The sequence below is a fragment of the Muntiacus reevesi genome, chromosome 22 (assembly GCF_963930625.1).
Source record: "Muntiacus reevesi chromosome 22, mMunRee1.1, whole genome shotgun sequence".
Taxonomy (NCBI): Eukaryota; Metazoa; Chordata; class Mammalia; order Artiodactyla; family Cervidae; genus Muntiacus; species Muntiacus reevesi.
Genome location: NC_089270.1, coordinates 6,181,475 through 6,195,401, shown reverse-complemented (window position 1 = coordinate 6,195,401; position 13,927 = coordinate 6,181,475). Strand labels below are relative to the sequence as shown.

Genomic DNA, 13,927 nt, shown 5'->3' with positions numbered 1-13,927 from the left:
AAGCTCCCATTCGATGAAACGTACCAAAATTCCTGTATTGTTCCAAAGGATTAGTGGGAATTAATGAATGTGCTACATATTTAAACTTTCCTGGAAGGCTCAGATGATAAAAGCACAACTTGTTTAAAAAAAAAAAAATAGACACCCGTTCTTTCCTCTCTTTGGCCATTGGGCACACATTCCCTGTGATCTCACTGGGCTCTGTGAACGCCTGGAGGGAGGTTACTTTCCCAACATTTGGAATCGCTGCAGGTCAAGAACTGGTCAAGTTGGATCTGTTTACAAACTCTGCTCAAATTGTCTGAGTGCCTTGTTCTACAGGAGAACGGGTATTAGCATGTCTCATACTGCAACAAAAAAAAATACACCAAAAACAGCATGTTATCATTAAGAGGAATTTACATTATGGATTACAAAGACAACTTAATGGTTGTAAAAGTTATAGAACAATTTGTTACAGCTACAAAGAAAGTTAAAAGGTATATTTACATTTCCTTCCCATTAAAAAAAAGAGATATAAACCAGTTTTATCTATTAATAAATTTAACATGGACAATTTTCATTCATTCCACAAGGATTTCTTCAGTATTCACCCTGTGCCAGCTCCTATTTTAAGAGGCAACACCCTTTATATTTATTTGGGCATATCTGTTGCAGTTATGTAATTTTAATATTATTAATTCAGTTTTAAAAGTTCACCCTCTAATAATAAAGCCCTTCCCAGTCTCATCTTGGGAAATATGGCTTAAAAAAAGGCTTACATTTTCATGGGTACAGTTTGAACCATGGGTACAGTTTGAACCCTGGGTACAGTCTGAACCCTGGGTTTACTTTGAACCCTATCAAATACAAAAAAAGGGAGATAATTACAATTACAGCTGGACAGTTGCGCCCCACCACCACCACCCCCCCCACACACACACATTTTTACTTTAATACAAATGCTGCCGAGCAAGTTCAGGAGAAACAGGTGTTGAGAAGGAGGTGAGCGGAGTCAGAATGAACACAGTCTGCAGACAAGTTCAGGAGGCAGAGAGTGAAGGGTGGAGCAGGAGTCAGAATGAACACAATTTGCGGACAAGTTCAGGAGGCAGAGAGTGAAGGGTGGAGCAGGAGTCAGAAAGAACACAGTTTGCGGACAAGTTCCGAGGCAGAGAGTGAAGGGTGGAGCAGGAGTCGGAATGAAAAGCAGTGAGAACAGTTACAAAGTAACCTGCCAAGTCCCCGAGACAGAGGAACTGCAAAGAAGAAATAAGAAGGCTGATTAAGACAGCTGAGATGAGTAAGCAGGAGGAAAGATAGTGAAAATAAGTGTAAGAAAATCTTTACAAAGGAAACATCTGATTAGGGGCGATCCCGCCACTTTAAAAAGCAATCGAGTTCAACCTCATCAGAGCCCTTTTTAAACAAGTGCTTGGAGGGTGGCGCCACTCAGAAACCACCGCAGCCTCTTACTTGTGCACCGGCTCGTCCTCATACACGTCTTCAGAATACATTCGACGGAGGTACTTAGCCAGTTTCACGGCAAAAATGAGAGCAGGAAGTAAAAGCACGGTCGCTTTTCCTATGCCAAACCAAAACAGATTCTGGTGGGGTGGGGGAGAAAAAGGAAATCACGAGGATTAGATGCTTGAAGATGGGAAATGGAAAACAACACTGATTTGGGGCGGGTGGATTTAATTTCGCATTTTTTTTAATGAATTCTAATTTCATGAACTTCAGATAAGCCAACTACTGGCTGAAGGGCTAATCTATTATTCTAGTTCATTCCGTCTTTCTGAAAACCTGGAATTGTTCCTCTTCTATTTATTTTTACAAATGAGGCACAGAGGCAGAAAGTGGTGAAGCCTCGAGATTAAGCACCTAGGGCCCCAAAACAACTGGGAAGGGCCCTCCTCGATGGCTCCGCCTTGCGGCCAGCCACAGAGGCACGGACAGTGTGCAGACTGGAGCCCCAGTCCGGGTCCGAGCTGTTCTGATGCGATGGTGGCTCCTGAAACTTTCTGACTTTGCATCTGAACATTGCGATGATAGATAGCATCTCTCCCCCAAGACATTATTGTGTGAGGAAAACAGATACGATGATTTTGTGCACAGGAGGCTCCCAACAAGCGTTCAGTGATGAATTGAACTGATCTTTTAACAATGGTCACAGGCTGGATTCAATCCTGTTCTAAGAAGCAACATTAAAGTAGTTTTTAAAAGATAGCTGCTGAGACTTCCCTGGTGGGACTCAGGCTCTGGACTCCCAGTGAAGGAGGCGCAGGTTCGGTGCCTGATCAGGGGCCTAGATCCCACTAGATGCCTCAATTAACAGTTGCAACTAAAGATCTCGCGTGCTGTGAAGAAGACCCAGCACAGCTAAAGAAATAAATAAATATTAAAAAAAAAAACCAAAAAACTTATCGCTCTGCAAAAAAACAGATAGCTGCTGATATTCCTAAGTCACATGTCCAGTAGTTAAGAATCTGCCTTCCACTGTAAGTGGTGTGGGTTTCATCCCTGGTCAGGGAACCAAGATTCCACATGATGCATGGTGCGGCCAAACAAAAAGAGTTTTCTTCATGGGGGTCTCCTGACTTCTGTAAATAAAGTTCTACCAAGGAATGAAGATAGGCAGTGAGGACGTTGAGTTTTCCAGCCTATTAGTATCACAACAAATTCATCTACAATTTATAGATCCTAGGTCTTGAATTCTACCACTGTAACAGACCCAAGCAGAAGCCTATTATTCTCTTTTAAAAAACTTTTTATTTTTAAATTTTTCTTTACTATTATCAGTATTTGGCTGTCTAGCATGCAGGATTTTAGTTCCACGGCCAGGCATTGAAACTGTGGCCGTTGCATCAGGGACAGAGTCTCTTTCTATTGGACCTCCTGGAGATCCAGAAACCTGTTTTCTGTTACAGCATGAACTATCATCTGGAGAAAGCAAAAGATGGTGAGTTCATTGTGTCTTCCTTCGAAAGACGAAACTCTTACCAGAGGGTCGACGATGTAGCTGCACAGAAAGACATTAACAGCCGAATCCAGTGCAGTGGCCGCCGGTTTGCAGGCCGCAATTTGCTGGGTGATCTATGGACGTAAGAGACACAGGCAAACTTTGATGGAGCCACACCCACACAATCCCATACAACGTTCAGCACTGGGTCTCCAAGCCCCCTGGATAAGGAACTCAGAGCTGATTCCATGGATGAGTTCCACAACACTTGAAAGCATGTACTCGAAAACAAGACCCCAAGTCTCTCTGAGCCTCAGTTTTCAGCTCCCTCATCTGTTATTTGCTTATTCCCTGAGTCATGTCTGACTCTTTGAGACGCCATGGACTGTAGCCCACCAGGCTCCTCTGTCCATGAGAATTCCCAGGGAAGAATACTGGCGTGGGTTGCCACTTCCTCCTCCAGGGGATGTTCCTGACCCAGGGATCGAACCCATGTCTCCTGCATTGCGGGCAGATTCTTTACCCCTGAGCCACCAAGGAAGCCTCCAGGAAAAAAGGAGAAAGGGGTGGGAGAGGATGAGATGGTTAAATAGCATCACTAACTCAAGGGAAAATGAATTTGAGCAAACTCCAGGAGACAGTGAAGGACAGAGGAGTCTGGTGTCCTTGGGGTCCCAAAGAGTCAGACACAACTGACAACTGAAACACAACGCTTGTTATTCGGAACAGTCAGACCCAGCCGGGTAGACTCTGGAGAGAATTAACGAGTAGGTACACGTGGCCAGCACAATGACTCAGTCTGAATTTCTTACCTGACCCCTTTGTAATTTGACAAAGTATGTGTGAAGAAAATGGAAAGTTAAGTAATGAATACATGTACATTTTACAACAGGGGTTGGCCAACTTTTTCTACAAAGGGCCGGAATGTAAATATTTTAGGCTTTGCAGCCTAGGCTGAGACATATCTGTTGCTCCACTCTGCCATGGTGGGGTGAAAACCACCACAGATGAACAAATGGGTGTGGCGGTGTGCCAAGAAAACTTGATTTACAAAACGGGCAGGACCTGCGGACACAGTCTGAGAAGACAGAAAATAAGGTACTCACTACTGAGGTTAGAGCAAACACGTTTAATGAACCACAGACAGATGCCCCCCAAACCCATCAAGTTAAGGCGACTATATTCATTCACTCAAAAACTCTGGAGTAAGCTCACGAAGCTATTACACAGCTCTTCAGGGCAGGGGCGTGTCTTATTTCCTTTGCTTTACTGGTTGGCTCACCTCCCCCTTATCGTCCACCTTCACATGACAAGGCAACTCAGGTCATTAATAACCTTATGTTTCTCCTGGCTCAAACAAATCTATATACTCTCTTTATAGGCTTTTTCAAAGTGAGTTTTATAAAAACTGGGGGAAGGGTGCATATGGGCTAGTGGAACAACACAGAAAGTTCAGAAGTAATCCCACCCACTTAAGGGTGAATGAGTCTATGACAAAGGAGGCCAGAATACACAATGGAAAAAAGACAAGTCCTTCAATTTAGTGGTGCTGAGAAAACTGGACAGTTAGGTCTAAGAGAATGAAAGTAGAACATTCTCTAACAACATATACAGAAGTAAACTCAAAATGGATTAACGACCCAACTGTAAGACTGGATAGGATGAAAATACGTAGAGGAAAACTTAGGCAGAACACTCTTGACATAAATCGCGGCAATATTTTTTGGATCCATTTCCTTAGACTCAGGTTGACAGTAATGTAAACAAAAGCAAAAATAAACAAATGAGACCTAATTAAACTTAAAAGCTTTTGCACCACAAAGGAAACCATAAACAAAATGAAAAGACAACCTATGGAATAGGAGGAAATACTTGCAAGTGATGTGACCAACAATGGTTTAATTTCCAAAATAAGTCTGCACTGCTCAATACAAAAAAAAAACCAAACAACCCAATCAAAAAATGGGCAGAACACCTAAACAGACACTTTCCCCAAAAAGATATGCAGATGGACAACAGGCATATGAAAAGACGCTGAACATTTCTCATTAGTAGAGAAATGCAAATCAAGACTACAAATGTGCTATTAACTCTCACCAGTCAGAATGGCCATTATCAACAAGTCTACATACAGTAAGTGCTGGAGAGGGTGTGGGGCAAAGGGAACCCTCCCTGGACTGTTGCTGGGAATGGAAATGGCGCAGCCACCATGGAGAACAGTGTGGAGGTCCCTAAAACACTAGAAACAGAGCTACCATCTGATCCAGTGACCCCACTCCTGGACATGTATCTGGAAAAGACGGAACCTGGAGTTTGAAAAAACTGCAGCAGCCCCATGTTTGCAGGAGCACTGTGGACACCAGCCACGACATGGAAACAACTTCGTCCTCGAGGTACTGCGTGTGACCGACGTGTGGTCCCTTGTCCAGTGAGGAGACGCACGGAGGCGATGGTGAAGGCAGTGCCGACCCGGGCCCCCTACCTACCCTGGGTGTGCCGGCGGGCCAGCACCAAGGAGACCCCAAGGCCTTCAGCTCTGGGGGCGGGGGTGGGGGGCAGTGGAGCCGTCAGGAAGCTGGGCTTTGGAGGAGAGGCGGGCACCGGGTCTAGAGGGTGGGGCCCAGGGGAAGAGATGTGACACGCCCAGAGCATCGTGTAGAAAGAGAGGTGAACGTTTCCCGGAATCGGATTGCGGCTGGAATGCCGGGTGAGTCAAGAGAGCAGGAGGGGGGCGCTCCGACAGTGAAGGGCTGGGAGCAGAGCTGGATGAGCTCCTGCCTGCTCAGGGCGGCCTGTCTCCCTGCCTCACTAGACTTCCCGGGGTCCCTCCTGGCCAGCCACCCCTCCCCCAGGGACTCAGCTCTAAGCCCACCCCCAGTGGAAGAGTCCTCAGTGGGGACCGGCCCAGAGCCCCAGGTGACAAAAGGCACTTGTAAGATGCTGAGTTCTCCACTGGCCGTGTGCTGGGAGCAATGTGCGCCACTGGAAACTTCACTCTGTTCCTCGACGTCTCTCTTTCAACTGACTCCTGGAGACCCAGCTTTGTGGAGTGACTTTTGCCCCCCACGTGTTCCCAGAGTAAAATCCTGGCTCCCTGTACCTCTGAATGCGACTGTATATGGAGACGGGGTCTTGAAAGAGGCGATTCAGTTACAGTGAGGTCGCTAAGATGGCCCTGATCCAGCAGGACCGCTCTTCATATTAAATAAAAGAAGAAGAAATTGGGACACAGGCTCATGCAGAGGGGATACTCCGTGGAAACACAGGAGAAGCCACGGAGAGGCCTCAGAAGAAACTAACCTGCCCACACTTTGAATCTGGACTTCCAGCCTCCAGAATCTTGAGAAAATAAAACTCCTGTTGTCTAAGCACCAAATCCACAAATACACCAACGACATGTTAATCGCAGGTTCAGTGCTGCCCGGGGCGTGGACAAACCACAGCTGCAAATGGCCCCTACAGTAAGGAGCTTGTGGTTCAGCAGGGAAGACACAGTGGAGGAGGCCAGAATTCCTAGAGCAAGCAGCAGAGGGAGCCGGGGTGGGGGGCGGGCTGGGACGTGGGGGTCAGCCGTCCGTGACGGCGGACCCAGGAAGACACCCAGGGTGGGCAGCACTTGTGTGACTTCTTAGGGTTTCCTCTGCCCGTGGGCCCTAGGCGCAAGGTTTACCTATCCCCTGGCTAATTTCTGAATCCTGGTTTTACCCTAGAAAATGACATGTCCCCAGACATGGAACCCCGCATTCCAGCCGCAATCCGAATCCGGGAAACGTTCACCCTTAGGTCCCTCAAAGACACGCCACTTACGGCCATCTTGACCCACTGCAGGTAACGTTCAAAGTAGCTTATTATCTTACTCCCGAACTGCTTACTTTCCTGGAAAGACATCAAAGAGCAACAAGGCCGTTAAAATGACTCCACCACTCTCTAGAGGAGCATGGGGCTATGGTTGCACACCCCCCTACTGGTATAACAACTTACTTCAATGACAACTTTGGCCAGCTGGCTGGTGAGAAAGTGCTGGGTGGAATTCAAAAAGAAAATGATGTTGGATACTCTGTCCTGCAAAATACAGCAACGGGCGACACGGTGTCAAGAAACACAGGGGTTTCACCAGACAGTTTGTATATCGATGCAAAGACAGTTCACGCAGCCCCAGAGCACCATGACTTGCCAGTGAAGACTGTCCTAGCAGTTCATGGTTAGTGATCCCCCCGGCTTTGGCTTCCCAGGGCATGGGTATACGGCCCCACTCCACGATGAACCTGGCTGTGTGAAACTTGTTTTGGCAGATGAAATGTGGCTGGGCTCGCCCCTGGTGGTTTCCAGTGAGAATGAAAATTTGTGGGCCGCAGGCACTAGGTTTGGAGGCTGTTTGTGAAGCTGCAGCATCTCTGTGAAAGTGGCCCACGGGCCGCCTACACTTGCATTGCACACGCCCACACACGGCTTTCCGATGACTAGACAACAGTGTGCCAAGATGCAGTCTGCATTTGCAGAAGCCTCTTAGAAAGGGGAGGACAGGGAAACCCAGTCTGGTGTTTAAAATGGGTTGATAACTAAGACTTGATTTTACTTAAAATAACTGCAAAACCCAACAACCTCTGAAAGTCTGCATGTACTTTTGTAACAAGACCCCAAGACAGAGAAAGAAAACACATCCTTACCCTCAATCTGCTGGTCCTGTGATGAAGCCCCTTCATTTGCTGGTGCATGATGCTCTGGTGAACAAACACAGGTCATATTTCCCGGTAAGTGAAACTCGAAGATCACAAGATCTTTGTGTCCACCCCCCTGCACCCCCATGCCAAGTCAGCCATCAAATCTGACCTTACTCTGTGATAGTTTCATTCAAGAAAAAACACCAGACATGGGGAATGATATGCACATCACATATCTGGGTGTGAGAAAACCTGAAGAAGAAAATCAGAATACATCTTCTGGGCAGTTACTCACGTGTGACAGAGCCACACCACCCTTCTGAGGCGGGTTGTTCAGAGTAAAACCTGCCCCACAACAGTGGCTTCATTTGCCTGGTTTAGACGAGCGGTTGGCAAACTTTATCAGTTCAGGGCCAGGTAAGAAGTATTTTCGACTTTGGGGACCACACTCTGTCCGAATCTCTCCACTCTGCGCTTGGAGCCGGGAGCAACCACAGAGCATCTGTGAACAGGACCAGCCTGGCTCTGCTCCGGGAGAGCCTTGCTTCTAACAAACAGGCGGCAGGAGGGGCATTCCCTAGAAGTCCTGTGGTTCCGACTCCGCGCTTGCACTGCTGGGGACCTGGCTTCAATCCCTCGCTGGGGAAATAAGATCCCGAAAGCCACAAGCCATGGCCAAAATTAATCAATTAATCAAATACAAAACAAGCAGCAGGCTGGGGGGCATCCAGGGGCTACAACTCGCAAAGCCCTGGTTAAGGTCACGGGTCAGATCTATAGGACAACTTGCCTAACTGCAGGCCAGCACAGCTCTGCAAAGGCCAAGGAGGCCTGTGTCTACTGGAAGGAAAGCATTTAAGGGACAAGTCCAAACAACGTAAAATGTTAACTAATCTGTGCAGCGCATAAAGGACAGCGCAAAGAGAACTGTGATGAGCCCAAACACAAACGAAGAAAATTCTAGAGGACTTTGTGAATTAGAACGTCAAGTGGGAACATGAAGAAAGAGAAGTCTACAAGCAATAAATGCTGGAGAGGGTGTGGAGAAGAGGGAACCCTCTTACACTGTTGGTGGGACTGCAAACTAGTACAGCCACTATGGAGAACAGTGTGGAGATTCCTTAAACAACTGGAAATAGAACTGCCATATGACCCAGCAATCCCACTCCTGGGCATACACACCGAGGAAACCAGATCTGAAAGAGACACGGGCACCCCAATGTTCATCACAGCACTGTTTATAATAAATAGCCAGGACATGGAAGCAACCTAGATGCCCATCAGCAGACGAATGGATATGGAAGCTGTGGTACATATACACGATGGAATATTACTCAGCCGTTAAAAAGAATTCATTTGAATCAGTTCTAATGAGATGGATGAAACTGGAGCCCATTATACAGAGTGAAGTAAGCCAGAAAGATAAAGACCAGTACAGTATACTAACACATATATATGGAATTTAAAAAGATGATAACGATAACCCTATATGCAAAACAGAAAAAGAGACACAGATGTACAGAACAGACTTTTGGATTCTGTGGGAGAAGGCGAGGGTAGGATGTTCTGAGAGAATAGCATTGAAACAAGTATACTATCAAGGGTGAAACAGACCACCAGCCCAGGTTGGATGCATGAGACAAGTGCTCAGGGCTGGTGCACTGGGGAGACCCAGAGGGATGGGATGGGGAGGGAGGAGGGAGGGGGGATCGGGATGGGGAACACATGTAAATCCATGGCTGATTCATGTCAATGTATGGCAAAAACCACTACAATATTGTAAAATAATTAGCCTCCAACTAATAAAAATAAATGAAAAATAATAATAATGAAAAAATATGTAAGTAAAATTAAATCCCACAAAAAAATAAAAACTAGTTCTAGAAGATTCTAAAGTCGGAGTCAAGCCAACAAATAAGCTTCTTCAAAGCTGAGCAGGCTGACTCTGGAAGCTGGTTCCCCTGACAACTGCATACATGACCCCCCGCCCCAAGCACACATCAAGCATAATAATGATGGCTCCTGTTTGCAGAGTCCCTCTGGGGTGTCAGGTCCTTCATCTCCAAGAGCCAGGTAACAGTGAGGCAAGGACCCCTCCTCCTGCTTTTAAACAAGAAAAACTAAAGCTACCAGTCTCGGGAGAGGCAGAAGCAAGACTTGAAATCAGGTTGACATGACTCAAGAGCTTATGTTCCTTCTCTGCTTCCTTTCTGGCATTTCAGAAAGAAGCCAGAGCGTAGTGAGAATAAAAAGAAAGGAAGGAATTGAGAGAGAAAGACTGACAAATATACACAACCGTGTGTAAAATAGATGGCCAGTGTGTGAAAGAGATAGCTCCCTGCTGCATAGACAGGGAGCTCAGCGCAGTGCTCCGTGATGACCTAGACGGGTGGGATGGAGTGGGTGGGCAGCGCGCTCAAGAGGGAGGGGATATGCGTATACAGACGGCCGCCTCAGCTTGCTGTAGAGCATAAGCTAACACAGCGCTTTAAACCGACTATTGTTGTTGGTGTTTGGTCGCCAAGTCACGTCTGACACTTTTGCAACCCCATGGATTGCAGCCCTCCAGGCTTCCCTGTCCATGGGATTTCAGAGGCAAGAAGACTGGAATAGGCTGCCACCTCCTTCTCCTGGAGATCTTCCCAACCCAGGGGTGGGACACATGTCTCCTGTATTGGCAGGCAGATTCTTTACCTCCGAGCCACCAGGGGAGCCCAAAGCAATGACACCCCAATTTTTAAAAAACTAATTATTCAAAACAAAAAAAAAAAGAAAAGTTGAGAAAGTCGGATGGAAGAGAGGAGGGAAGACGCGGGGAACAGGGAGCAGAGCTCCGTGCAGACAGAAAGGACGTCGCATTGCCATCGGGGATGTCATGGCAAGGTGTGAACGCAGAGAGGCTGATAAAGCAGGTAAGACCGAGTCCAGCACTCTACCACCTGCATGGCTTAGGGGAGCCTTTTAAGGCCATGAAAAATGAGAGCAAAACGGATGGAGGCAACTGCGCATTTAAGCTGTTCACACACAGATAGGAAAAGGTAGAAAAGGAGGTGTGAACATTGAAAACGCATCCTCTTCAAAGCCCAGCTACCATCATTTCTTTTAAAAATAGCTCCGCTTCTTAGCCTGAGGTTAACTGAATTTGACCTGCGTGTGAGACATAAACGTATCACTGGGCTGGGCGAAACGGACTTTGCACACAGGTCACAGTGAAAGAGCAAAAGGTGTAGCTTCTCACCATTGAATTCTGCAAAGGGACGACTTGGTTCTGATGGATATTTCTTAAGGTATCTACGTGATCTTTCAAGCTGATTTTCAAGTTTCCTGGGGGCTACAAAGAAAAGACAGTAAATAAACATTAGTACCTCCTTCCAGACTCTGGAGCACTCTCTCTAGTCACCACCAGACACACGGATAGAGCCCTTCTCATATGATGATGGGCTTGGAGGGATGGTCCTGAGACGGCCGTATTCCATAGCGTGGACAAGAGTCGGACATGACCGGGGCATTGAGCACTGCCTCCCGAGTCCAGGGTCCTGATCATCATGCTCTGCTGCTTCAGGAAAGAGACCAGTTGCAGCCATTTGTCACCAACCAGCAGAGAAGCTGGTGACGGGGAAGCTTAAAGGGTTTGAGGTGCTCTTTGCCCTTCTGTATCCGCTCATCCTTGGAGCCGTAAAGCACCAAGTGGGATCTTGCTCCCACGTCCAAGTTACCATTCCTTACGCTGCAAAAATATGCGTGCACTGGTGCTGGGCAGTGGAGGGGGGGAGGGCATGAAAGCAGACCAGTGCTAAAGCGGTGGGGCCGGGGACGGCCTTGGAACGCCGCCCTGAGAAGCTTCACAAGCTCACGGACTGTCGGACCACACGGCAGTGGCCACTGGTGGGAGCTTCTCAACAGGCACGGAGGGGCATTTTTATACCAGGGACGCCAGGAACCTCTTCCATGCCTCCACTAAGAATGGTATTGACCTTCTCCCTCTACAGCAAGGACAGCCTTGAACAGGATCGTCTCTACTCACCAGCTGGCTGGCTTTTCTTTGGAGATTGCTTGCAAATGACATAAGATTTACTCTCGTGGGACTTCTCTCGGTCTACAAAAGAGGTGTAGAAAACTGTGTTATGGAGATGGGATTTTTAAACCTTAACCTGTAACATGCAGAAGGAAATGGCAACCCACTCCAGTACTCTTGCTGGAAAAATCCCAAGGACAGAGAAGCCTGGCGGGCTACAGTCCATGGGGTCACAAAGAGTCGGATATGACTTAATGACTAAACAACAACAACCTGTAACAAGCAACAGCGTGAACGTGGGTCCATAAACACAGGTAGGGCTAGACACCCCTGCATTATTTGCACATACAAAACAGCATAATTTGCTTTCAACCACACAGAGAAACAAAGTGCCTGCTGTAATGGACATGAATCTCGAAAAGCTTAGGCTACGTGACATGGACCAGTGAGGGTCATCAGACAAAAAAAAGGCACCCCACTCATATGAAATATCCAGAATAGGTAAATTCATAGAAGCCAGGGGCTGGAGTGGGAGACGGGGCGCAATTACTTACTGGGAGCGGAGCTTTCTGTTGAAGGTGATGAACACACATTAGAACTAGTTTAGAGACGGTAGTCGTATAACATTGCAATTATACTAAAAGCTAGTGAATTATTCAGTTGGTAATAAAAGAATTAATGCTGTGCAAATCTCATCTCAGTTAATGAAAAACAAAAACAAAAGACAAACAAATAAAAAAAACATGCAAAGGATCACCCAGGAACACGCAGGTCATACCGCGTTTATGTAGGCAGCATAGTCTATTTTGTCTATTCCCGAAGAGCTGATATCCATAAGGGTTTCCCTTCCTGTTTTATCCAGCAGTTCTATATCGTTAATTCTCAAATTCATATTTTCCAAATTACTATTTATGTCTCCAGTATGCTGCAGTTAAAAAAAAAAGATTAGTAAGTTCACTAGTCTCCAAAAATGTCACTGATTTAATGCTTTAAAGGAGCAATAAAATTGCTCAGGCCAAAAATAAACACACCTGCACCTGACTGACATGTCTTCCTTGTTTTCTTGTCTTCCCTCCCAGCCCTTCCCCAACTCTCAGCTTTCTTCGCTGGGCCCCAGGCCAAGCACCATGTGAGGACTTGGGATGCGAAGCAAAAGTCTGCTACATCCCCACCCTCCAAAGACCTCAAAGTGAAGAGGCGGACTGTGATAAAGGCACATGAACTGCATCAGGACACGACCCTTGCAAGGCAGGGGGCTGGGGAGGGCTTCCGAGAGGAGGTGGCTTCTGACCAAGTATTGACAGAGATGCTGAAAGGGGCCTGGCGGGCTGCTTTCCAAGGGAAGGAGGTGGCCTGCCCTGGACTGGCTAGTGAAAACACTCCAGATCATGGGCACGCGGTTGGTGACTGTGGGGTCTTGTGTGTCCAAGGCACCGCTCATCATTGAGAAATGGCATCATGAGTGAGTGAGCAGAGGCCATCCCTTTGGGGCCTGGCTGCAAAATGGTATTGTATTTATGAGTGCATGCAAGGTATGTCTAGAGAAGAGAATACGAAATTTGTACACAGCTTTCAAATAAGCCTCTTGACCTCTGAAGACCCTCAGGCCATCCTGACCTCATGGCGCCCCTTTGGGGATGCCTCCGTACAGAAGCCGTGGGGCTTGGGGAACCACCTCTTTCTTTGACTTTCCTTGATATCTGCTTCTACGTTGGAAGCCCAGAAGACACCAGCTTCCTTAGCTTCTTTCCTACACAGCAGAGAAAGTCAGCAGGCCTCTAGGTATGAGGGAGTGGGCGCCACCTAAGCTAAGGGCACCGGAGGCCTGGGCCGCCGGAGCCCCCGGCCCCTTTCCCAGCCAGTGCACTCCGCAGGGGCCTCTCCTCGGTGTCTGAAGGCTCCAGACTCGGCTGGGGGCCGGGGTGAAGGAGGAAAAGTGGTCATCCATTCTGTCCCTTTCCATCCTTGCTGCATGCTGTGTCTCGCCAAGGGCCCATCTAGGAGCCCTGGGGTCCCGCCACCATTCACACGGAGTAAGGACTCTGTGGGCCACTGTTCTTGTCCCTCATCAGCGATGTGACAGAAAAGGGTGGCTGGTCTGGGAGAGTCAATGCCCTGGGAAGCAAGTAGGGTTTGTGCCTCCAGGGACTCCGACATTCAGCAAGCTAAACTCTTTCCCCATTAAGGGTCTGCAGGGAGAACCTTGGAGATGCTTTTGTTCCATTCAGAGGAGAAACTCATGTCTTAGAAAGTCAGCTGGTCGGGGGTGACGCCAAGGTCTTGGAATTAAATAGACGTGAGGGTTGCACA

The 13,927-nt window shown here is 47.5% G+C and overlaps 1 protein-coding gene across 1 annotated transcript in view; it reads right to left on the bottom strand.

The window, feature by feature from the left end:
- Positions 1 to 255: 255 nt before the first annotated feature.
- PROM1 (prominin 1) overlaps positions 256 to 13,927 on the bottom strand; it is a 103,689-nt gene continuing 90,017 nt past the window's right edge. The window contains exons 16-24 of the mRNA XM_065914469.1: positions 12,396 to 12,542; positions 11,627 to 11,698; positions 10,841 to 10,933; positions 7,609 to 7,662; positions 6,923 to 7,003; positions 6,749 to 6,817; positions 2,983 to 3,075; positions 1,456 to 1,586; positions 256 to 347 (exon numbers count right to left, since the gene is read on the bottom strand). Of these exons, the coding sequence (XP_065770541.1) occupies positions 293 to 347; positions 1,456 to 1,586; positions 2,983 to 3,075; positions 6,749 to 6,817; positions 6,923 to 7,003; positions 7,609 to 7,662; positions 10,841 to 10,933; positions 11,627 to 11,698; positions 12,396 to 12,542 (795 nt within the window). The 3' untranslated portion in view covers positions 256 to 292. The remainder of the gene's footprint in view (positions 348 to 1,455; positions 1,587 to 2,982; positions 3,076 to 6,748; positions 6,818 to 6,922; positions 7,004 to 7,608; positions 7,663 to 10,840; positions 10,934 to 11,626; positions 11,699 to 12,395; positions 12,543 to 13,927) is intronic.